The sequence below is a fragment of the Microcaecilia unicolor genome, chromosome 7, assembly GCF_901765095.1.
Source record: "Microcaecilia unicolor chromosome 7, aMicUni1.1, whole genome shotgun sequence".
NCBI lineage: Eukaryota > Metazoa > Chordata > Amphibia > Gymnophiona > Siphonopidae > Microcaecilia > Microcaecilia unicolor.
The window spans coordinates 2,898,534-2,924,034 of NC_044037.1; the positions used below are offsets into that span (position 1 = coordinate 2,898,534).

At 44.5% G+C, this 25,501-nt stretch overlaps 1 protein-coding gene across 7 annotated transcripts in view; it reads right to left on the reverse strand.

The window, feature by feature from the left end:
• Positions 1–25,501, reverse strand: part of DLG3 (discs large MAGUK scaffold protein 3) — a 409,804-nt gene that overhangs the window by 20,936 nt on the left and 363,367 nt on the right. For all 7 annotated transcript variants that reach the window (XM_030208894.1, XM_030208893.1, XM_030208892.1 and 4 more), the window contains 4 exons: positions 23,602–23,652; positions 21,949–22,050; positions 17,279–17,451; positions 9,962–10,071 (listed from right to left, as the gene is read on the reverse strand). In XM_030208894.1, the coding sequence (XP_030064754.1) occupies positions 9,962–10,071; positions 17,279–17,451; positions 21,949–22,050; positions 23,602–23,652 (436 nt within the window). The remainder of the gene's footprint in view (positions 1–9,961; positions 10,072–17,278; positions 17,452–21,948; positions 22,051–23,601; positions 23,653–25,501) is intronic.

A 25,501-nucleotide genomic window follows, 5' to 3' on the forward strand; every position in this document is an offset into this window, starting at 1 on the left:
TCGATGACATGGAAGGAAAAACGGCTTCGGCAAAATCAAAAGACGTGATTGTGCCTGTTAAAAGAAAAACGCACAAAAGTAAGAGAAAAAAAACCCGGACGCGTCGAAAAAGAAAGGAAACTTCAAAAGGGACAAAAACTAAGAAAAGTAAAGGAACTTTCTACTTTTTTTTTTTTTTTAATCTTTAGAAACGAGACTAAAAGAAAAAAATCAAAAACAAAAAACGAAGAATCTCTCCTGGGCCTGTGAGGAACAGCGAAAAACAACACCGCACCTCAATGCGGAGAAAAAACAACTGAGGGAATGCGTTCAAGCAACGGACGGGAAATCAGTACGCGCACGCGTGCCAGAAAACTCTGGCAGAACTTTTTTTATATTTTGCTTGCAAAATGCCGTCTGATTCCTGGGCCAACGCGGACGTCGACCCACATGCAAGAACAAGCAGCCTGCTTGTCCTCGGAGAATGGAAATCATCCAAACAATTATTCTCCTCCACAAACACCTCTAGTTATTTTAAAACAACCTTTTCAATTACTTTACCCACAAATGGAACAACGGATTTAGGTCAATAGCGTCCCATACTCGTGGGATCCAATTTCTCATTCTTTAACAATGCTTTCACAGTTGCTTGTTTACAAACAGCCAGAAGCTCACCTTCTGTAAGAGATTTATTAACAGTGTAAGTCTATAGAGGTGCAATCCTATCAGACAATTGCCGAATGACTCCAGAAGAACAAGGGTCAGATAAAGATATAGTAGGGTAATAGTAGAAACTATCTTTTCAATCTCTTGCACACCAACCTCCTCAAAATCAACCCACTTCAACTGCAATTCCTGAATATTCTGCCCCTCCACACCAAACCAACCATCTTAGCCATCAGAAAAGCCACAGAAGCCAGAACACCAGGCCCTGCATTTTCATATTTATTTGTTACATTTGTATCCCACATTTTCCCACCTATTTGTAGGCTGAATGTGGCTTACATAGTACCGGAGCGGCATTTGCAGACTCCGGTGTAAACAAATACAAAGTGGTGGTTGTGGTAAGATAAAGTTCATGTGGCACAGCCACATTAGGGAAGCATAGAACGGAAGGGTTGTGTTATGTCCTTTACGTATTTTAGTATTAGTGTGTTGTAGAAATCGGCATTTATGTTGGGTTGGGAGGGTATGCCTTTTTAAACAGGTTAGTTTTTAGTGATTTCCGGAAGTTTAGGTGGTCGTACGTAGTTTTCAAGGCTTTTGGTAATGCGTTCCATAGTTGTGTGCTTATGTAGGAGAAATTGGATGCATAGGTAGATTTGTATTTGAGTCCTTTGCAGCTTGGGTAGTGCAGATTTAGGTACATTCGTGTTGATCCTTATATCCATCAATTAAATACCATACCATACAATACAATTCATGTGGCCTAAACTGTCAAGAACATCTGTGTCTGGGAGGGAGGGGAGCAAAATAATTCTGAAAATTTAATAGAATGGACCAAATTTGGCTTGTGGAAGAACAGGGGAAACAGTTTGCAAATGAGCTAGCTTGGACCAGGGGTTTCAAAGTAATAAAGCCCCTCAAATTAGCCCAATGTATTTCTATATGAGAAGCAGCTCCAGCATACATTCTTCATTCACTGCAACACAGTGATTAGGGGATTGTGCCTTTCAAACTCTTCTCCTGATCATACGATAGAAATCCAACAGAGATATAAATGCAGAGAAGTTGAAAATAATTCCATGCTTTAACCTTCAGCCATATTCTCTCTGCTGGGCTAGCTCTTACAGATTCAGATGTATATTTCATGTCTTTGTTGCAAATTCTATGAAACTTTGCGACTAAACCATAAAGCTTTTCTTATCGGTTAATATGTATGGTGACATCTAGTGACTATCTGTAACTGGTTGCTATGTGTCCTGCCAACTAGTGGTGGTGAAGTGTGGAAATACCAATTGACATGGGACAGTGGCACACTATGGCTAACTATAAAATCCATCCTTTAAAATATGTTGACAGTGAATCTAGTAGTTAAATATATTCTCCGAGGACAAGCAGGCTGCTTGTTCTCACTGATGGGTGACGTCCACGGCAGCCCCTCCAATCGGAAACTTTACTAGCAAAGTCCTTTGCTAGCCCTCGCGCGCCCGCGCGCACCGCGCATGCGCGGCCGTCTTCCCGCCAGAAACCGGCTCGAGCCGGCCAGTCTTCTTTTGTCCGCACTCGGTACGGTCGTGTTTCGCCGTGTCGGGCCCCGGAAAGTTGACCTCGCGCGTCCAAATTGTTTTTTGAGCGTGTTTTTCTCTTAGGAAAAGCTTTTCTAAAGTCGGGAAGTGTTCCGGAAACCCTCCACCGGGTTTCGTGTCAATCCTCCCCGTACTTCCAGCTTTTTGCCCCGGTAAGTTTTCTTTCATCGTCGGGGTAGGCCTCTTTTTGGCCTCGGTCGAGATTTTTCTCCCTCTAATTTTTGGTGCTTCAATTTTCGCCATTTCGGCTTTTGATTTCGCCGGCGTGATTTTTCCGCCCATGACATCGAAGCCTTCCAGCGGCTTCAAGAAGTGCACCCAGTGCGCCCGGGTTATCTCGCTCACTGATCGACACTCGTCGTGTCTTCAGTGTCTGGGGGCCGAGCACCGCCCTCAGAACTGCAGTCTGTGTTCCCTGCTTCAAAGGCGGACTCAGGTAGCGAGACTAGCCCAGTGGAACGTGTTGTTCTCGGGCTCTTCGTCGGCATCGGCACCGGGATCTTCGAGTGCATCGACGTCGTCAGCGTCCAGACCATCTTCCTCGGCCGCCCTTGCATCGAGTGCATCGAGGCATCGGGCCTCTGCATCGGCGCCGAGACATCGGATAGCTGCATCGACGTCGGTGGTACCAGGACCTCGTCTGCTGATGTCGTCGGACGGTGGTGCATCGGGTGGAGTGCAGGTGAGGGCTGTCCATTCCCCTGCTGGTGGCGGTGAGCCCTCGGGTGGGTCTCCTCCTACCCTGAGGGCTCCTGCGGTACAGCCCCCCCGAGATCGACCCTCGTCGGTCTCGGCCCCGAGGAAGCGACGGTGGATTCGACGTCCTCCTCGTCGGTGCCGGGAGCTCCGGTGACATGCTTCGGAAGAAGTCGAAGAAGCATCGACACCGGTCCCCTCCCCGCGTCGGCACCGAGAGCTCTGGGTCGCCGAGGGAGTCGGCACCCAGCAGGCATCGGCACCGAGAGGACCGCTCACCCTCTGTTCAGGAGGTGTCGATGCGCTCCGCTCTGGACAGCCGGAACAGCCTCCACGCCCGGAACAGGTACTGACGTCGACGCCTGCATCGACCTCCATGCCTTTCTCTGCAGCCGCTCTGAACGAGAGCCTCCGGGCCGTTCTCCCAGAGATTCTGGGGGAGCTGTTGCGCCCTACCCCTCCGGTACCGGCGGTGCTTGCGCCTCCGGTACCGTCGAGCGTGGCGCCGGCTGGCCCATCGCCCGGGGTGAGGTCCCCGACGTCGGTACCGCGTGCGGTGCCGACTGCGGCCACCTCCCAGGAGGGCTCCCCGACTACGTCGGCGGAGGGAGCTTCGCCGATGCGGGCGAGGGAGTCTACCTCTCGACGCCCCCATCGTGGACGTGGCTCCACGGAGTCGAGCCGGGCCCGGTTGCAGACGCAGGTCCGTGAACTTGTGTCTGACACCGAGGGTGAGGCCTCGTGGGAAGAAGAAGAAGATCCCAGATATTTCTCTGACGAGGAGTCTGAGGGTCTTCCTTCTGATCCCACTCCCTCTCCTGAAAGACAGCTTTCTCCTCCCGAGAGTCTGTCTTTTGCTTCCTTTGTCCGGGAGATGTCTACGGCCATCCCCTTCCCGGTGGTTGTGGAGGACGAGCCCAGGGCTGAAATGTTTGAGCTCCTGGACTATCCTTCTCCACCTAAGGAAGCGTCCACTGTTCCCCTGCATCATGTCCTCAAAAAGACATTGCTGGCGAACTGGACCAAGCCTTTAACTAATCCCCACATCCCCAAGAAGATCGAGTCCCAGTACCGGATCCATGGGGACCCAGAGCTGATGCGCACCCAGCTGCCTCACGACTCTGGAGTTGTGGATCTGGCCCTAAAGAAGGCTAAGAGTTCTAGAGAGCATGCTTCGGCGCCCCCGGGCAAAGACTCTAGAACCTTAGACTCCTTTGGGAGGAAGGCCTACCATTCCTCTATGCTCGTGTCCAAGATCCAGTCTTACCAGCTCTACACGAGCATCCACATGCGGAACAATGTGCGGCAGTTGGCGGGCTTGGTTGATGCTCTTCCCCCTGAGCAAGCCAAGCCTTTTCAGGAGGTGGTCAGGCAGCTGAAGGCGTGCAGAAAATTCCTGGCCAGAGGAGTTTATGACACTTTTGATGTTGCGTCCAGGGCCGCTGCTCAAGGTGTGGTGATGCGCAGGCTCTCATGGCTGCGTGCCGCCGACCTGGAGAATAGAATCCAGCAGCGGATTGCGGACTCGCCTTGCCGTGCGGATAACATTTTTGGCGAAAAAGTCGAACAGGTGGTAGAGTCTCTCCACCAGCGGGACACCGCATTCGACAAATTCGCCCGCCGGCAGCCTTCAGCTTCTACCTCTACAGGTAGACGATTTTTCGGGGGAAGGAAGACTGTTCCCTATACTTCTGGCAAGCGTAGGTACAATCCTCCTTCCAGACAGCCTGCGGCCCAGGCTAAGCCCCAGCGCGCTCGCTCTCGTCAGCAGCGTGCGCCTCAGCAAGGCCCCGCGGCTCCCCAGCAAAAGCAAGGGGCGAGCTTTTGACTGGCTCCAGCAGAGCATAGCCGACATCCAAATGTCAGTGCCGGGCGACCTGCCAGTCGGGGGGAGGTTGAAAGCTTTTCACCAAAGGTGGCCTCTCATAACCTCCGATCAGTGGGTTCTCCAAATAGTCCGGCAAGGATACACCCTCAATTTGGCCTCAAAACCTCCAAATTGTCCACCGGGAGCTCAGTCTTACAGCTTCCAGCACAAGCAGGTACTTGCAGAGGAACTCTCCGCCCTTCTCAGCGCCAATGCGGTCGAGCCCGTGCCATCCGGGCAAGAAGGGCTGGGATTCTATTCCAGGTACTTCCTTGTGGAAAAGAAAACAGGGGGGATGCGTCCCATCCTAGACCTAAGGGCCCTGAACAAGTATCTCGTAAAAGAAAAGTTCAGGATGCTTTCCCTGGGCACCCTTCTCCCCATGATTCAGCAAAACGATTGGCTATGCTCTCTGGACTTGAAGGATGCCTATACGCACATCCCGATACTGCCAGCTCACAGACAGTATCTGCGATTTCAGCTGGGCACACGCCACTTCCAGTACCGTGTGCTACCCTTTGGGCTCGCCTCTGCACCCAGGGTGTTCACAAAGTGCCTAGCTGTGGTAGCAGCGGCGCTTCGCAGGCTGGGGGTGCACGTGTTCCCATATCTCGACGATTGGCTGGTGAAGAACACATCCGAGGCAGGAGCCCTGCAGTCCATGCAGATGACTATTCGCCTCCTGGAGCTACTGGGGTTTGTGATAAATTACCCAAAGTCCCATCTTCTCCCAGTGCAGAAACTCGAATTCATCGGAGCCCTGCTGGATTCTCGGACGGCTCGCGCCTATCTCCCAGAGACGAGAGCCAACAACTTGTTGTCCCTCGTCTCGCGGGTGCGAGCGTCCCAGCAGATCACAGCTCGGCAGATGTTGAGATTGCTGGGCCACATGGCCTCCACAGTTCATGTGACTCCCATGGCCCGCCTTCACATGAGATCTGCTCAATGGACCCTAGCCTCCCAGTGGTATCAGGCCGCTGGGGGTCTAGAGGACGTGATCCACCTGTCCACGAGTTTTCTCGAATCCCTGTTTTGGTGGACGATTTGCTCCAATTTGACTCTGGGACGTCCCTTCCAAATTCCTCAGCCACAAAAAGTGCTGACCACGGATGCGTCTCTCCTGGGATGGGGAGCTCATGTCGATGGGCTTCACACCCAAGGAAGTTGGTCCCTCCAAGAACGCGATCTACAGATCAATCTTCTGGAGTTGCGAGCGATCTGGAACGCTCTGAAGGCTTTCAGAGATCGGCTGTCCCACCAAATTATCCAAATTCAGACAGACAATCAGGTTGCCATGTACTATGTCAACAAGCAGGGGGGCACCGGATCTCGCCCCCTGTGTCAGGAAGCCGTCAGCATGTGGCTCTGGGCTCGCCGTCAGGGCATGGTGCTCCAAGCCACATATCTGGCAGGCGTAAACAACAGTCTGGCCGACAGGTTGAGCAGGATTATGCAACCTCACGAGTGGTCGCTCAATTCCCGTGTGGTGCGACAGATCTTCCAGGCGTGGGGCACCCCCCTGGTGGATCTCTTCGCATCTCAAGTGAACCACAAGGTCCCTCAGTTCTGTTCCAGGCTTCAGGCCCACGGCAGACTGGCGTCGGATGCCTTCCTCCTGGATTGGGGGGAAGGTCTGCTGTATGCTTATCCTCCCATACCTCTGGTGGGGAAGACTTTGTTGAAACTCAAGCAAGACCGAGGCACCATGATTCTGATTGCTCCCCTTTGGCCGCGTCAGATCTGGTTCCCTCTTCTTCTGGAGTTATCCTCCGAAGAACCGTGGAGATTGGAGTGTTTTCCGACCCTCATCACGCAGGACGACGGGGCTCTTCTGCATCCCAACCTCCAGTCCCTGGCTCTCACGGCCTGGATGTTGAGGGCGTAGACTTTGCCTCTTTGGGTCTGCCAGAGGGTGTCTCCCGCATCTTGCTTGCTTCCAGGAAAGACTCCACTAAGAGAAGTTACTTCTTTCATTGGAGGAGGTTTGCCGTCTGGTGTGACAGCAAGGCCCTAGATCCTCGCTCTTGTCCTACACAGACCCTGCTTGAATACCTTCTGCACTTGTCTGAGTCTGGTCTGAAGACCAACTCCGTAAGGGTTCACCTTAGTGCAATCAGTGCATACCATTACCAAGTGGAAGGTAAGCCGATCTCAGGACAGCCTTTAGTTGTTCGCTTCATGAGAGGTTTGCTTTTGTCAAAGCCCCCTGTCAAGCCTCCTACAGTGTCATGGGATCTCAATGTCGTTCTCACCCAGCTGATGAAACCTCCTTTTGAGCCACTGAATTCCTGCCATCCGAAGTACTTGACCTGGAAGGTCATTTTCTTGGTGGCAGTTACTTCGGCTCGTAGAGTCAGTGAGCTTCAGGCCCTGGTAGCCCAGGCCCCTTACACCAAATTTCATCACAACAGAGTAGTCCTCCGCACTCACCCTAAGTTTCTGCCAAAGGTCGTGTCGGAGTTCCATCTGAACCAGTCAATTGTCTTGCCAACATTCTTTCCCCGTCCTCATTCCTGCCCTGCTGAACGTCAGCTGCACACATTGGACTGCAAGAGAGCATTGGCCTTCTACCTGGAGCGGACACAGCCCACCAGACAGTCCGCCCAATTGTTTGTTTCTTTTGACCCCAATAGGAGGGGAGTGGCTGTAGGGAAACGCACCATATCCAATTGGCTAGCAGATTGCATTTCCTTCACTTACGCCCAGGCGGGGCTGGCTCTTGAGGGTCATGTCACGGCTCATAATGTTAGAGCCATGGCTGCGTCGGTAGCCCACTTGAAGTCAGCCTCCATTGAAGAAATTTGCAAAGCTGCGACGTGGTCATCTGTCCACACATTCACATCTCATTACTGCCTGCAGCAGGATACCCGACGTGACAGTCGGTTCGGGCAGTCAGTTCTTCAGAACCTGTTTGGGCTTTAGGATCCAACTCCACCCCCCGAGGGCCCTGTTTGTTCTGTTCCAGGCTACACTCTCAGTTAGTTGGTAAATTTTTTATGTCAATCTCAGTTATGTCCTCGCCGTTGCGAGGCCCAATTGACCAATGTTATTGTTTTGAGTGAGCCTGGGGGCTAGGGATACCCCATCAGTGAGAACAAGCAGCCTGCTTGTCCTCGGAGAAAGCGAATGCTACATACCTGTAGAAGGTATTCTCCGAGGACAGCAGGCTGATTGTTCTCACAAAACCCGCCCGCCTCCCCTTTGGAGTTGTGTCTTCCCTTGAAGTGTATTGTCTTGCTACATACTGGACTGGCCGGCTCGAGCCGGTTTCGGGCGGGAAGACGGCCGCGCATGCGCGGTGCGCGCGGGCGCGCGAGGGCTAGCAAAGGACTTTGCTAGTAAAGTTTCCGATTGGAGGGGCTGCCGTGGACGTCACCCATCAGTGAGAACAATCAGCCTGCTGTCCTCGGAGAATACCTTCTACAGGTATGTAGCATTCGCTTTATCGTACATGTTCATATTATCCTGGTTGGGTACTGCTCCATTCAAATTGCCCCACTTCTCTCCAAGTCAGACAACACAAATACAAATGCACACATGTGTACATACACATATTCAGATGGCTTAGAAAACAATTATATGAGCCATGTTCTGCGTGCTTAGTTTGAGCATCAGTAATTTTCTATATGGGATAGCTGAAACAGCTCTCATATTAGTGCCAATAAACACACCAAAATGCTAAGATCTTGAAAAATCAGACAACAGCTAACAGGCCTCCAGACCTTGTGCGATTTTATGTGCGCTGCAGGTAGGTCATATCAAATAAATGAAACATTGGAAAACTCTGATTAAAGCCCCTGATTTCCTGTGATGCTACAGCAACTACTACAAAACTGGCCACTCTCTCAGGAATCAGGAAAACAAATCCTCTGACAATCATCCTCCCTAGCGCATTACTCATTCACTCTTCCTGCTCTCTCAAAAAACACCAATGGGCTCTTATACCTTTATACCTTCTATTTCTTTCTCTAACTCCATATATTTACATAAAATTGTACATGTGCCACAAAATGTTTGACAACCGTGCTGTAGAATTTTCTAAACTCTGTAAGGTGCCCCGCATCACAGCGCCATCGCACATGACACAGCACACAGGCTGACTGTGATGTAGTGACAGGACCTGCTCTACAACCCAGTGAACTGCTGTACCTTACGACAGAGCCTGTCATGCCACCAATATGGTACCTTGTACACACAAACCAGGACTTATAGCCACCAACTTCAAGAGAGTGCTGTAAAACAGTTTACACCAGTATAATATTATAGAAATATTTTTTATGTGTATAGAGTACCCTCAGATATTCACCACTATAACTGCAGTCAATAATGCTGCTACAAAGTGGCATAGCATTTCTTTCATCAGGTAACTCTAACAAATGTTTTGGGGAGAGCAACATATGCTCATTTTATATGCTTCCCAATCACCTCAGTGCTATAAAATCACTTATTACTTTTAAAATTGTATATACTAGGTGAAAACTGTGCACTTATCTCTTAAGTTCTTGCCTTCCAGGCAGAACTATCTTGCCTTGCTGAAACATTCGTCAGTTGCCTTCCCCTGAAACCGCCCGACTCCGCGGGGTTTCAATCACTTTCCTCAGGGACAAGGGTTAAGGCTGCATAAATCTTTTCTTCCTCCTTGTTTTCTTCTCTCAAGCAATCCACAAGACAAAGCAAGACCTGCTTATCCCCTGTGGCTTATAAGGCATCCGCATCCATGTAAGGTCGGAAATGACGTCATGATCACAACTAACTTTATGCTAACTACTCAAAAACAGACAGAAAGACGAGTTGCAGGCATCTCTACAAGCCACTCCAGATCAAATTATAGTGTTCCATTCCACATTTTCATTGAGCCCCTGAGGCTCTCCCCAAAAAATTTGTTAGAGTTACCTGATGAAAGAAATGCTATGCCACTTTGTAGCAGCATTATTGACTGCAGTTATAGTGGTGAATATCTGAGGGTACTCTATACACATAAAAAATATTTCTATAATATTATACTGGTGTAAACTGTTTTACAGCACTCTCTTGAAGTTGGTGGCTATAAGTCCTGGTTTGTGTGTACAAGTTATTGAATGTTACCAGAGACATTGATATTGTGGATTCGTTACCAATATGGTACCGCCATACTAACCACACAGAGATGATTAACTACTGGATCACTTACATGAGTGCTTCGATGGATTTTGGTTTGATGAAGATGGCAACTGGGAAAAGTTGTGCTTGTTGCAGTCTCTTGATAGCATTACCAGACACATCTAGGATACAGTGCTTCCCCTGTGAGATTAATGAGAAGTCAGCAAATCATTAGTGCCACAAATGCACACTTTATACGATGCATCCTTTGTGTATACACATATTTGGCTGGTAACACTCATTTTGTAAAATGCATGACCATCTTATGATTAGTGGGAGAGCATTTCTCATTCTGCCTGACAAAAGCCCCTAATTCTTTGGAAAAAAAATTATGCCCTCTGCTTGGTAGGATTAACTTTTTGTAGTTCCTTGCATGAGAATTAACACATAAAATAGCAACCCAAATGTGAGAGGAAACATACAGTTGACCGTGAACGCCAAGAAAGAAATATATGAGAATAGGATATAGAAGACCAAAGGACTATAAGTTAAGGACAGAAGGAAAAAAAATATCTATATAGATCTATCTATAGATAGATACATATATAGATGTAAAATGCTATGTGTAATCAATGTCTGTTTCCTGTCATCTGCTGCTTGCCCTAACAATGCTGAATTGCAAACTGATATGGAACAAATGTCAGAGGGATCCTAATAAAAAAGCAAAAGGCTGGACATCAATTTGAGGCACTTGCGGTGGACAACACTGATTAATTGGTCCCAAAGGCCTTTGTTACAAGACAGTACTATTCGTCTGTGTGCTATTGTTTTACCTTGGCCTCACTCAGAGACAGCAGATAAAGGGCCAAGTGGAATATCAAGCAAACAGCTTGTGCCATGTCCTCATATATTACTATTTTTTATCAGAGACATTCCCATTTTTTGCCTAATATACTTTGTCCCTGATACTTACCATCATAGCGCCTCAAAAACAAACCAAGATTGATACAGCTTTCGCATCGGATTTGGTAAGGAAGCGCTGAAAGTCTGATCTGATCTCCCCTTGTAAGGAAACGCCTGGGGGGGGGGGGGGGGGTGGCACACATCCGCTGCTGGATATCGTGGCACAACTTGAGCAGATTTGGTTAACAAAATCCTCCTCTTTCTCTTTCATTTGGTTCATCAGTTCCACGTGCTCGTCCACCCGGCCCTCAAGATCCTCCTCGCGATTACCAATTTCCTTGATCTCACCTCGCAAATTTTCAATACGATCCACAATATCTGAATTCATGCGAGCTAAGTCTTTACGGAGGTCCTGAAGCACTTTGGCAAACTGAGAATCCTTATTTATAACAGTATCTTCGTCGGAGTGAGCAGATTCAAAATCTGAGGCCTCCTCTTCCCTGGAGGAAGCGTGGCTGCTAGCGGTTTTAGAGTTTCGAAGGCTGCCTCGCACTCCTGCTTTGGCATCAGCGAATTTCGATTTCTGTGACATTTTTTTCTCTCTTTCTCTGCCTCTTGTAGACTTCTCCTGCCTTCGTTTCGCGCTGAAGTCCGTCAATTATAGAGCGGAAAAGTAGCGATTTTAGCGGGGTTGAGCCGGAGCAACGGATTCAGGCTGCCATCGAGGTTGCTGACGTCACCGGAAGTCCCTCCAACTATTATTGTAAGTTTATCTTGCTGGCTTTGATACAGGCCAAGAAAGTTATCCTTCAGCATTGGGCCGGACAACTTACCGTATGTTTAGAGCACTGGTATGCCAGTATGCGGCAGATGGCTGACTGGGAGTGCCGGAGAGTCTGTACTCCAGCCCACAGGGCCTCTCAGGAGTATGGTGGCTTGTGGAAGCATTGCCTGGAGCGGCTACCTGCCATGCCTCATGTTTCTATTTCTGTTTCATAACTATTGGACACAGGATCAGGGATGTAGATGGGTGGGGGGGGGGGGTTGAGTGAGGGGGTTCTCTTCTTCTTTTTCTTCTTCTGTAAGATAAAATATAGGTGGGCCGCTTAACAGAGCTTTGATGTAACAGTTGGTTATCATAGTTTTTGTATTTTATTGCCTTGCTCAATTTTTTTCTCTCTTCGCACTAATGACACTGTGTTTGTGCTCTGTTTTGAACTACTTGTTAATAAAAAGATTTTTTTTTAAAGTAGGTGGAAATATTTTTTCATGCAATGAATAATTAAGCTCTGGAACACTTTGCCAGAGGATGTAGTAACAGCAGTTAGTGTATCTGGGTTTAAAAAAGGTTTGGACAAATTCCTGGAGGAAAAGTCCGTAGTCTGCTATTGAGACAGACATGGGAAGCAACTGCTTGCCCTGGGATTTGTAGTATGGAGAGTTTTCATGATTTGGGTTTCTGCCAGGTACTTGTGACCTGGTTTGGCCACTGTTTGGAAAACAGGATACTGGGTTAGATGGACCACTTAGAACATAAGAGTAGCCATACCCAGTATGGGTACTCTTATGTTCTAAGTGTAGTCCCATATATCTTCAATTTTTCCAATAAGCTTCTATAGTATCATTTTTCGCCTTCTGGATATCTTAATGGTTATTCTATGTTTAGTTATTGCAGTATGGAAAAATAACAGCAAAGTAAGCTCTGCATTTTGGTGTAACTCTGTATGTACTATATACAAATATGAATTGATCCTAGCATCACGAGACACAAAAAAGTGCAGGACCCAGTGGCAAATTTTTGTTCTACTGGCTGATGTCCTTTTTCCACCCTCTATATGCACATAAGCACCGCCATACTGGGAAAGACCAAGGGTCCATCAAGCCCAGCATCCTGTCTCCGACAGTGGCCAATCCAGGCTTCAAAAACCCAGAACCCCCCCCCCCCCCCCCCCCCCCCAAAAAAAAAAAAAAAAAAAAAAAATTAATAATGTTCAATGGACTTTTCCCTCAGGAATCTGTCCAACCCCCTTTTAAATTCCGTATACTTTTGGGTATCCTATTATGTCTTGACAGTTTTGAGTATTTTATATTAAAGCGATGCCTCTACCTATCATGGTTATTATACTTGTTATGTTTTATGTTGCCCCTTTGTATCATATTCTAAATTTACATTTTTCAATAAAAACTATTTAAACGTTAAAAAACAAAAACAAAACAAAAAAACCCCCAAAAGACTCTCCTTGGTGCCCAGCTGAAGTGAGACTTGGCGCAAGTGCCATGAAGAAAATGAAAGTACCACATACTGATAAAAGATGGAGGTAATGGCTAGTGCGAGAGGCTACTTCATGACTAAAACTCTACAACTTTCCTCATCCAGAGATGAAAGTTTCTGGATTAGGGAATGTAACCCTGAACTTGAAAGCATGAGCAATTCTAGCATGGCCACCCAGAGTCCAACAGCTCTACCTGAAGATGTCCAGAGTAACCTTGTCTGCACTGGTCAAAGCCTATCTTAGGAGAGCAAGAGGATAGTTCTTTCTTGAAAGAGAACAGTTTATTAACTGTATCCTTGGAAACGGTAAGCTCTTGATAGGATGAAACTGTAGGTGTATTTCAATATATACTTAAAAACAGTATTTCTCTGGAGTGGCCCTATTTAGAGTACTGTATGCAATTCTGAAGACCGTACCTACAGAAAGATATAAACAGGATGAAGTTGGTCCAGAAGGCAGCTACAAAACTGGTAAGCGGTCTCTCTCATAAAACATATAGGGAACAGGCTGATGAACCTCAACATATATACACTGGAAGAGAGGCAGGAGAAAGGGGAGGTGAGCCTTTTTCAAATGAAGGAAAACTGTGGAATGAGAGGGCATAGGATGAAGTTAAGAGGAAACAGGCTTAGGAGGAATCTAAGAATATTCTTTCACGGAAAGGGTGGTAGATGTGCGGAATGGCTCTTCCGGTGGAGGTCATGGAGACAAGGAGTGTCAGAATTTAAGAAAGCATGGGACAGGCATATGGGATCTCTTAGGAAAAAGAGGAGTTATTGGTTACTGAGGATGGGCAGACTGGATGTGCCATTTGGCCCCTATCTACCATCATGTTTCTATTTCACCATTGTTAGTGGTCAGTCATTGCAGGGCAAACTATGGCCAATAGCTCTTCTATTCTGTTGATAAATCTCTCTTCTCTGCCCCCTTCTCCTCTTCGGCTAATTCCAAACTCCGTTCCTTTTATCTTGCTGCACCTCACGCCTGGAATAGCCTTCCCGAGCCTGTAGGTCTAGCCCCCTCTTTGGCCATTTTAAAGTCCAAACAAAGCCCACCTCTTTACCACTGCTTTTGACGCCTAACCCTCACTTGCCCTGTCCTTTTATCCTCACCTCTTTATTCCCTTACCCTTAATTGTTCTGTCTGTCTGTCTTATCCAGATTGTAAGCTCTTTCAGCAGGGACTGTCTTTTTGTGTATGGTGTACAGCGCTGCGTATGCCTTGTAGCGCTATAGAAATGATAAGTAGTAGTAGTAGTATTCCTTCTCAGATTGAATTGGCTTGCTTGGGGCAAATTATTGATCCCTCATGGAATCAAAGGGGGGAATCTGAAAGCCAGAAAAGAAATTTGAGACTAGGATACAGAGGGCCCAAGAGGAGTATCACGGGTTAACGTTATAGACAGATGAAAAAATATCTCTCTATATAAAAGGCAACACCAACGTTCTATGAAGCCTCCAGCCGGAAGTGTGAAGGGGGCGAGATATCCGGTTTCCCTATGAGTGTCTGCCCCGCCCTCTCTGTAACACAGTCAGTGAAGGAAAACAGCAGAACACGAAATCAAATCGCTGGCTCTGTAACAGTGAAGGACTCAGAGGGGGGAGGGGAGAGAGGCCAGAGGGCAGGGACACACACACTCCCACATGCACTCAGAAGAAAACATTGCTAGCCCCCGTTTCATTTGCATCAGAAACGGGGCTTTTTTACTAGTATATATATAAAATGCTATGTACTTCTGAGTGTTGCAAGAGGCACATCCTGTACCAAAGCTTATTGTAAGAACACGGAACCAAGTTTATTTTTTTTCTTGAGTTGTTGGAAATTGGAAACTGTTTGTATAATCAATGTCTGTTTCCTGTCATCTGCCTGCTTGCCCTAACAGAACAATGCTGAATTGCAAATTTATATGGAACAAATGTCAGTGTGAACATAAAAAGAGAGCAAAAGGCTGGACATCAATTTGAAGCACTTGAGGTGGGCACCAGTGATTAAGTGGCACCGTGTTTCTCAAAGGCCTTTGTTAGAGGGTGGTGGTTAATGGAATTCGCTCGGATGAGGTAAAGCTGAGTAGTGGAGTGCCTGTTCAATATATTTGTGAGTGACATTGCCGAAGGGTTAGAAGGTAAAGTTTACCTTTTTGCGGATGATACTAAGATTTGTAACAGAGTGGACATCCGGGAGGAAGTGGAAAACATGAAAAAGGATTCTCGGAAGCTAGATGATTGGTCTAAGGTTTGGCAATTAAAATTCAATGCGAAGAAATGCAAAGTGATGCACTTAAGGAGTAGAAATCCACGGGAGACGTATGTGTTAGGCAGTGAGAGTCTGATACGTACGGACGGTGAGAGGGATCTTGGGGTGATAGTATCTGAGGATCTGAAGGCGATGAAACAGTGTGACAAGGCAGTGGCCATAGCTAGAAGGTTGTTAGGCTGTATAGAGAGAGGTGTGACCAGCAGAAGAAAGGAGGTGTTGATGCCCCTCTACAAGTCGTATTGTGTTCAGTTTTGGAGGCCGTACCTTGCTAAGGATGTAAAAAGAATCGAAGCGGTGCAAAGAAAAGCTACGAGAATGGTATGGGATTTGCGTTACAAGACGTATGAGGAGAGACTTGCTGACCTGAACATGTATACCCTGGAGGAAAGGAGAAACAGGGGTGATATGATACAGACGTTCAAATATTTGAAAGGTATTAATCCGTCAACGAACCTTTTCCGGAGATGGGAAGGCGGTAGAACGAGAGGACATGAAATGAGGTTGAAGGGGGGCAGACTCAAAAAAGATGTCAGGAAGTATTTTTTCACAGAGAGAGTGGTGGATACTTTGAATGCCCTCCCGGTGTGGGGAGGCAGGGCTGGTGGTTGGGAGGCAGGGATAGTGCTGAGCAGACTTATACGGTCTGTGCCCTGAAAAGGACAGGTACAAATCAAGGTCAGGTATACACAAAAAGTAGCACATATGAGTTTATCTTGTTGGGCAGACTGGATGGACCGTGCAGGTCTTTTTTCTGCCGTCATCTACTATGCTACTATGTTATGTTATATGACAGTGCTATTCGTCTATGTGTGATTTTTTCCCTTGGCTTCACTTAGGGACAGGAGGTAAAGGGCCAAGTGGAATACCAAAGGAAACAACTGCACTGAATACTCATAGCAAGATGTTTACACATTTTCCATCCCTTGCCAGGTAGTGGACTGTCTTAAGAAATGGTTGGTAAGGACAACAACAGTAGTGGTACATGGAGTTCATCCTGAGAGAAAGGTGATCAGTGGAGTGCCTCAGGATTTTGTCCTGGTAGTAATTCTATTTCATAATTTTTGAATGACCTTAATAAGGGGTTAAGAGGAAAGTTTGTCTCTTTGCAGGTACCATTAAGATCTGGAGCAATGGGACACACCCCCTAAGAGAGCAGTCAAAATGAAAAGTGATCTAAGGAAGTTCAAGCAGCAGATGGTCAAGTACTTGGCAGTTTTATTTATTAGGATAGGATGTATTTACCACATTTTTGAGAGAATTAAGATTCAATGCCCCCCCCCCCCCCCCATGCAAGTAATCAATCTTGCGTTCAAAACTTCAAGGAAGCCTCTCATCATCCATCATCTAAAATATAAGACGGTGAGAGGCTGATCAGCAGAAAGACTTGGGTGGGGGGGGGGGAGAGGAAATCATGCCTGAAGATGCAAAACAAATAAAACAGTGCCTAGAGTGAAGCTTGCGTGCACAGACTAAGGCATAACCACCAGATAAAAAGGAGGTAATGTCTCTGTGCAAGTTATTTGGGAAACAGACTGCTGCGTCCAATTCTGGAGACTATTCCGTCTGGAGGATGTACAAACACAGGAAATGATGGCAGATCCAGTCTGCCCATCTATACAAACCATAAGTTCTATAATACTTTCCTCTCCCTTACACATCCTCTGTGCTGGTCCCATCCTTTCTTGAATTCAGTCACAGTCCTTGTGTCCCATTCCATACATCCATCACTCTTTCATAAAGAAATAAAACCAGGCCAAAGAAAGGCTACAAAATGATGAAGGGATTTCAATAAAAAGCCATATGAGAAGAGATTTTGGAATCTATCACCATCCATGTGTGAGGATTCAGTTCTGCTTGTACCTGAAGAAAATATATTTTTTACTTATATACAGCTAAACTGTGAAATTTGTTGCCAAAAGGATCTGGTAAACAGAACACCTGGTTTAAAAAAGGATTTCAACAATTCTGGTACTCACTCGCTCTGCTACTGCCCGCACTGACTGGATACTTGTACCATATAGATTGTCATTAAACTGTCCAGCCTCAATGAACTTGCTGTCCTGAATATCTTTCTCCATCTGCTCTCGAGATGTAACAAAGTGATAGTCCTGTCCATCCACCTCTGTTTCACGCCGAGGCCTGGTTGTATCTGTAAGGAGAATCAGTTACAAGCACTTAGAGAACTCTCAATTCATACAACACTTGGGAAACGTACAAGGTGACTTGACAAATTGGAGAAACAAACAAAAATAAATAGGACTAAATTGAAAAAAGGGAAAGGGAAATGGGACTTGATATACCGCCTTTCTGTGGTATTTTGCAACTACATTCAAAGTGGTTTACATATATTCAGGTACTTATTTTGTACCAGGGGCAATGGAGGGTTAAGTGACTTGCCCAGAGTCACAAGGAGCTGCAGTGGGAATCAAACTCAGTTCCCCAGAATCAGAGTCCACTGCACTAACTACTAGGCTACTCCTCCACTCCAAATATACATAAGAAATATACATAAGAAAGAAAACTTCATAAAGACACAATAGTATTTATTGGCAGCAGGAAAAAATCTAGATATGACCACATATTGAATTAACATGATACTGTTATAACAACGTACAACAAACAACATACTAGGAAGTGGAAGAGAGACTTGTTTCAAAAAGATGGCTAGTGCTATTTACTCCTTCCATAAACAGAAATTTAAGGCTCATTACAGTACAGAGTCAATTACTTTTCTAGATATACAAAATTAGTAAATCAGATGGAAAGTTTATCACTACTTTATATCGCAAACAAGTTGATCGTAATAACTACCTCAAATTCCATAGTTTTCATCCAAACAGACTCAAGGCGAGTCTTCCTAATAGTTCATCATTGTGATAAATGTGACTGAGGCGCAAGAATTAAGAATTTGAAAGACAAGCAGACCAGCTGAAGATAAGATTTATGGATCGAGATTATCCTCCAAAAATAGTGAGAAAAGCGTATTTAAAAGCATGTTACTCAGAGAGATCATTGCTTCTGCTCTATTAACGTCAGAAGCAAGAAGACAAGCTGGTATGTGTGTTACCTTACTCTAGTATATCTAAAAGCATTATTCAATCGATTCACACACATTGGCACCTGTTACAGATAGATTCATGTTTTCAAGATCATCCAACTATTACCTATCAAAGATGAAGAAACATCGGAGAGTTGCTAAAAATTAAAGATAACCGCTATGATAGTGGACTTTATGTTAAGCATACTAAATGTGGCTCGTGTCAATGGTGTAAGAATACAACTGAAGGGAATACTTGGACTGACCCTCAGGGTAATAAAATCTAGAGTGAATATGACATGTCAATCCAAATGCATCATATATGTTATACAATGTCTGTGTGACAAAACTTATATGAGTCAGAGAATAAGACAAGTATGGATTCGATTAAATGACCACAAATCCAAAATTGTAACAAGAAATGAAGAGGCACCTTTGGTTCAGCATTGGTGGGTGACCAATCATAAGACAGAGGAAATGAGATGGCATATTATCGATTCAGTAGATATCAGGTGGGAGGGTGGTAACATCAAGCAGTATTTAAATTACAAAGAGCAAAAATGGATCCAGAATCTCAATATGGAAAATGTGGGATATAAATGCTTCTAAATAAATAAATAAATATGGTTGAACCTTCGGGTCTCAATAAGGAACTACAGTGGATGACGTTGATCTAGCCAGGTCTGTAATTGGAGTGTTTAAAGTCAGGTGACTTGACCCAGTTCTTTAAAAACCTCAAAAAAAGCCGCAGTCATTTTGACATCTGAACAAGCAGGATGCAAATGCATCGCATTACAAAATAAAGTGCGTGATCATTGGAGGGTATAGATGGGAATATATAAAACTATACACTGATGTTGGCTGCTTGATCTTCTAAGGGGAAGCCTTGAAACAGCAAAGGTGAAACATGTGTCGGCACATATCCCCGCTTACAGAGACACTCAAGATAAGTAATTGAAATTTTCTGTCATCTATGGATTATAAGAAGAGATCAAGATGACTATTGGAATGTGTTTCTACAAATTATGAAAAAGTTATGATAAACTTATAATAATAAAATGAGTTATAAAAGATGTAAATAGTGATGATACAAAGTAAGAAATTCAAGAATAAGCAAGAAACTTAAAAACGATATCGGACTTATGATGAAATAAAGTGTTCCACCTACTTTCACAACAGGAGTCCTAGTGGAAGATCACCTCTGACGATCTGTTAAATTTTAACATACAATTGCTATAGATTTATGCAGTGGAAATATATAGGGCTATTTACTCCACATTTGTTAAATCCTTGCTGGAATAAATTTTCCAGTTTTAGGCCCTACACATTAAGATATGAAGAAACTGAAAAACTAAATCACGAGGAAAGCAACAACGATGTAAAGAAGTAAGCCCCGCCCCCTGGGAGCAGTACCACACCCTACTGTTACCCTCTTAGTGTAGTCAGTGGCCGATACCTTGGATGTAATGATTCTTCCCTAGAGAATAAGGTCACATAGAATTGAAGAACACAAATAAAACAGAAATAAATGTGAATGGGGAGTGGGGAATACCAGTGAGGGAACATTCAAATTTACTTTTAACTTAACAATACTAAAATAACTCTTCCAGACACAGAACTATAATTTAAAATACTTTTATTTTTCTTTTAGGTACTATCACGGAACGCCTAGCACCCACCTGGGGCTAACCTTGCGGCCACCTAGAGAGTCTGTCCCAGCATTGCTCAGGCTCACTACAACCTGTACACATGCTCTACTCTGGCATATCTTCAAATCTACGTCTTCAAATCTAAGCTAAAAGCCCACCTTTTTGATGCTGCTTTTAACTCCTAACCCTTATTCACTTGTTCAGAACCCTTATTTTATCATCCTCACTTTAATATTCCCTTATCTCTTGTTTGTCCTGTTTGTCTGTCCTAATTAGATTGTAAGCTCTGTCGAGCAGGGACTGTCCCTTCATGTTCAAGTGTACAGCGCTGCATACATCTAGTAGCACTATAGAAATGATAAGTAGTAGTAGCAGCATATCCTTCCTCCCATCTGATGGGTTACGCTTGTCTCTGGGCAAGCCTCCCACCCACAACTTGATTCCCCAGTGGTTTCTAAGGACACTGGGGTCACAACCCCTGGGGTCCCACTGTTCCCAGAAAGCACCCACAGACCAAAACAGAAACCACCAAGATTGTTAGTCAGCCCAGGAACTGCAGAGTCAATAAACTAACAGGTTTATTGTTACAGTAAAACAGTGAACATCTGAAAAAACTAGGTGAAAAATGTACAGCAAGCAATAACAGATAACCAAAACAAGGATCAACATTAAAACTAACACTTGTTACTACCTGGGTAGCACCTGGGGAGTTTATATAGCTGTTCATAGGTTATAAAATATAACTGCTCACAGGGCCTCAGTAAAGAGATCTTTCTCTCTCTTCTCCCTATCTGCAACTAAAGATTACCTCACACTTAGGCGGAAAAACTATCACTTCTGTAACAGCTTAATACAAAAATTAAAAAAAAAAAAGAGTCACCATCTGCTGGCCAAACAAGGGAAATGTACTTCATGAAATAAATAATACAGTTCACAGGCTTGTAAACCCACTGTTTCACCACAGGTACCCCCTCACTGGATCCAGTTACAAAGTAGAAATTGGAACAAACTATATAACAAGATAAGAGAAACACATTAACAAGGGGAAATAAAACATATCTGATAAATAACTTTCTCTTTAACTCTCTTTTAACTGAAATTAAATGTTGGCAACAATGTATTCTGATAAAGAACTGATACTTTGAGTCATCTTTTTGTTTTCCCACAACAAAGAACACCTCCTAGGACTCACGTTTCCCAGTACCATTCCTTGTTTAATTTTCAGTCTGATGGGCAGATGATCGAAAGCCCTGCGCTGTTCCAAACAACGCTCTAAAAATAACGTTGGAACAGCGCGGAGCTGTACCTAACCCTTACTCACTTGTTCTGTACCCATGTTTTACCATTCCCACCTTAGTAATTACCTTATCTCTTATGTGTCCTGTTTGTCCTAATTAGATTGTAAGCTCTGTCAAGCAGGGACTGTCTCTATGTCCCGTGTACAGCGCTGCATACGTCTAGTAGTGCTATAGAAATGATAAGTAGTAGTAGAGATGGTGGATATCAGAAATTTATCTGGGATGGTTTAGTAGAGTCCAGCTACAACCAGCCCCTTTCAGCTCTCTTATACTATATATCCCAGTTATGCAAAGGTCAGTTCCACAGTGAAAGGCACGTCCTGATGCCTTTCAGTGGAGGCAGTAGAAGCAAGCACAATAAAAGAAATCATGACAGCCTGGGAGGTAAGCATAAAGGAGCATTGCATGTGAAAAAGTGAGCACAAAGCCAGGGGGATTAACCTTGGTCTATATCATTGTACTAGGCAGACGATGGGCCTGGTAGTCTTTATTTTGTGTAAGATTCTCTATGTAATTAGGCTGTGGTTGCTTCAGTCTAATTCAGATTATCCACTTGTACTGTTCTGTCACTATTCAGTATTTGCAGAGTACTCCTTTACCCCCATAGGACACTAGAATATTGCTTTACCACAAGGAAATAGATTGCACTTAAAAAGACTTACGCGGCACACAGGATCCAAACTTGTGTGAAAACTCGGAGATGAGATCATCGTTGACCCTGTCTTTCATGGGTCCCAGAATGATGACTGGCCTGGCATAGTGAACTGGAAAACCAACCGATACAAATCAGTAGCTATGAGTCATATGCGGTACTTCCAATTAGAGTTTTTCAAGACAGAAATTTTAAATTTCATTAAAAACAAACCATATTTTTACTAGTTAGGTAGTTCCTATTATTGAAATGTTCATTACAAAAAAAATTAGCTCACACCTTTTTCAGTGGTAGCTCAAGGTGAGTTACACTCAGATACAGTAGATATCTTCCTGTCTAGAGCAGCAGTTTTCAACCCAGTCCTCGGGGTACATCTATCTTGTCAGGATTTTCAAGATATCCCCATTGAATTCAAAGGGGATATCCTGAAAACCCCAACTGGCTGGGTGTGCCCTGAGGACTGGGTTGAAAACCGCTGCTCTAAAGCGGAATTCTCAACCCTGTTCTCATGACACACCCAGCCAATCAGGTTTCTAGGATACCGACAATGAATATGCATACAATACAGGAAGTGCATGCAGACTTCTCTTATGCATATTCACTGTGGATATCCTGAAAACCTGACTGGTTTGGTGTGCCCTAAGGACTGGGTTGAAAACACCTGCTCTAGAGGGTTTACAATCCAAGGCAGTATCTGAGGCAACAGAGGGTGAAGCAATTTGCCCCAAATCACAAGATCTACAGCATGAGGACAAACTCTGGCTTCCCTGATTCTCCGACTGCTGCTCTAACCTCTAGGCTACTCTTCCACATTTATTTGGTATTTATACAATATGACAAAACAGGAAAAACGTAAACCCAAATAGAAAGACTGAAAAGAAGGCAAGGTGAGCATAAATGCCAAATCATTTCTAATTAAAAATAAACTTTTTTTTTTTTTTTTTTACAGAAGGCAAATACTTAAATACATCTTTTTCTGCTTGGGGAAATTATTATATCTTAAACTGTTTTCCTACCTTTGATTTCTTTACATTACTAGAAAGAAACCTTGCCTAAAATCTATCTAGAAACCCCCCTTCCTCTCACTGGTTGAACTGCTCTGTACTAAACTGCTTTTCTATTCTACAAACTTTCAAAGAGCTCTACTCAAACAAATGGTAATGGAGATCATGAATGAAGGGCACAATGCTTGATCCGGTACTCACAAATGGAGACAGTATGTCCAAGGTCTGGATAGGGGCCCACCTAGGCAGCAGTGATCATGATATATGATGCTTAACCCCTCCTAGTACATCCCAGAATGCACTAGGCAGGGGTTGAGTGCCATCATTTAGAGAAGGCGGGCCCAGAGGCAGGAGGGAGGTGGTGTTCTCCTGTTCCCAGATTTTTAACATACAGGGAAGGGGGGGGGAGGGGGCACTAGACCACCAGGGAGATTTTTGTGTTTTGAGGGGGGTGGAGCTGGGGTTCACTGGACCAGTAGACCACCAGGGAAGTTTTTAGGTGGGGGGGGGGGGTCAAAATGCAACCGATGCACAAAGGGGAATCCATGCATCTCATTTGCATGCAATCCCCTTTGTGCACTGGTCGCTGTCTGTGACTTGATAAGTTTTCCCGAGGCAGCCGTATTTACCTCAGGAACACGAGTCAGGTAAAAACTTACTTTCTTGCCGTGTCACTGGCTCATAGGACAAAATGGCATCTTCTTGGCCTTCTATTAAAAAAGAAAAATGATAATTTTAGTAGCAGTATTTTTTGTGGTACACACATTTCATTTCTGACAATAAACAGATATTCTGACTGGCTTGGTTAGGGCTGAAGGGAGAAACACACAAAGGACCATGTATTTATACATTTGATGTGTTCCTCTACTCTTAACATACCTCCCCATTCTCTACCTTAACTCCTGAAGCACTATCTAGAGGCTCAAAGTAAGGCAGGACAATGCATTCCACAACTTCTATACAGAGAATCCAACTGAGGTAGGAGCCAGAGAAGTGTGCAGGACAGGATTGAGTAGACCACATATTCCACTAAAAGACTGAGCCTGGTCGAGGTAGAATAGATATTCAAAAGATCTGTATGGATAACTTTGGAAGTGGCCAGACAAATCCTGCTGTTTTAAATATCTCCATCCCTTGCTTTCTCACTGTCCAAGTAAAGAGTAGCCCCCATAAAATTTAACCAAATAGAAAAGTGGTGGTGCTGGGGATGCTGCCAGGGACTGGTTTAACCTTTCCTGGTCAGTGCTATTTTTAGAGCTGCTCAACCAATACACAGACAAAGTTAACTGAACAACCTTCCCTATAAACAAATACAAAGCTCTACAGGTTAATGGCTCCTTCGTCCTTCCACTATTCCTTCCCATTCTTTCAATTAAAACTACTGACAACAGTTGGTGCCCATTTACTTCCACCAAATCTCTACAGTAAGTGAGCTTGGCCTGGTGGCTCAGTGCTATGCACTGCCATGTGAAAGGTCCCCTGGTTCAGACTTCAAGTTAGATTTTCTGCTGCCCAGCTGAGGATGTTGCAAAGGTAACTACCACTCATAGACTCTTAAGGAGGGAGGGAGAGAGCTTAAGACACTGATTAAGGATGACACCTGGTGGCCAGATTTAGAGTTCATGGTTACAGACTGACCACACTACGAATAGCAGAATAATCCATGAGTGGTTATAAATGAAGAATCCTGGTATCAGATCCCAGCCCTAGTTGCAACTGATCTTGAAGCATAAAGAACAGCAGAAAAACAACTGGGTCAAAATAAATAACAAACAAACCACTGTGTGGTCAGTATCCCCCCTCCTTTCCACCTGATCTCTAAGTTGCAATATTGATTGAGGCTAATGTGTCCCTTTTCCTTCCCTCCCTCTTGGGACCTGATCATTAAAATTTAGCCCCCCTCAGAAGTGGCTTCATTGATCAAGAATCTCACTGGATTACTCTATGGTCTAAAATGTTGAAATGTTCTATTTCGATGGCTCTCTTGAATACTCAAATTGAAGAACACTTTTCCAAAACTCACTCAGTCCATTTTTTGTCAGTTTTGAGTTATGCAATTAATTTCATTCATCAAGGCACTCTTTTACTTTTCATATTGGATGTCATTTTTCTTTTAAACACGGTGAGTCTCTGCTTTTATTTGTTGTATATTTAAGAGTAGTGATTTACCGTCTGGAATTTTTAATTTTATTTTTTTAGAATTTTTAAGATAATGGAACATTGCACTTCCTAGTGCTTTATATATAATTTTTTGTTTGTTTTATAGCTGAGCACATATGTTTAACTGGTTTAGCATCAATGTTGTGTTCTTTTTATACAAGTAATTGCTTTTGTGGTCTGTTTTTAAAAAGGTCAACTGAAGCAATGTCACTTTTTTTTATAATTAATGTAGAAATGCAAATAGATCTAATGCTATTATTGCCCTTCTCTTTTCTTTGTGACAATTATTCTATATGGAGGATCTTTATTATTTATAAATTTATAATATATCCCCTGGTTTGATGTTTCATTTTGAATTGATTTGACTTTTTATTTTTATTCTGGAGTCTTTCCTTCACT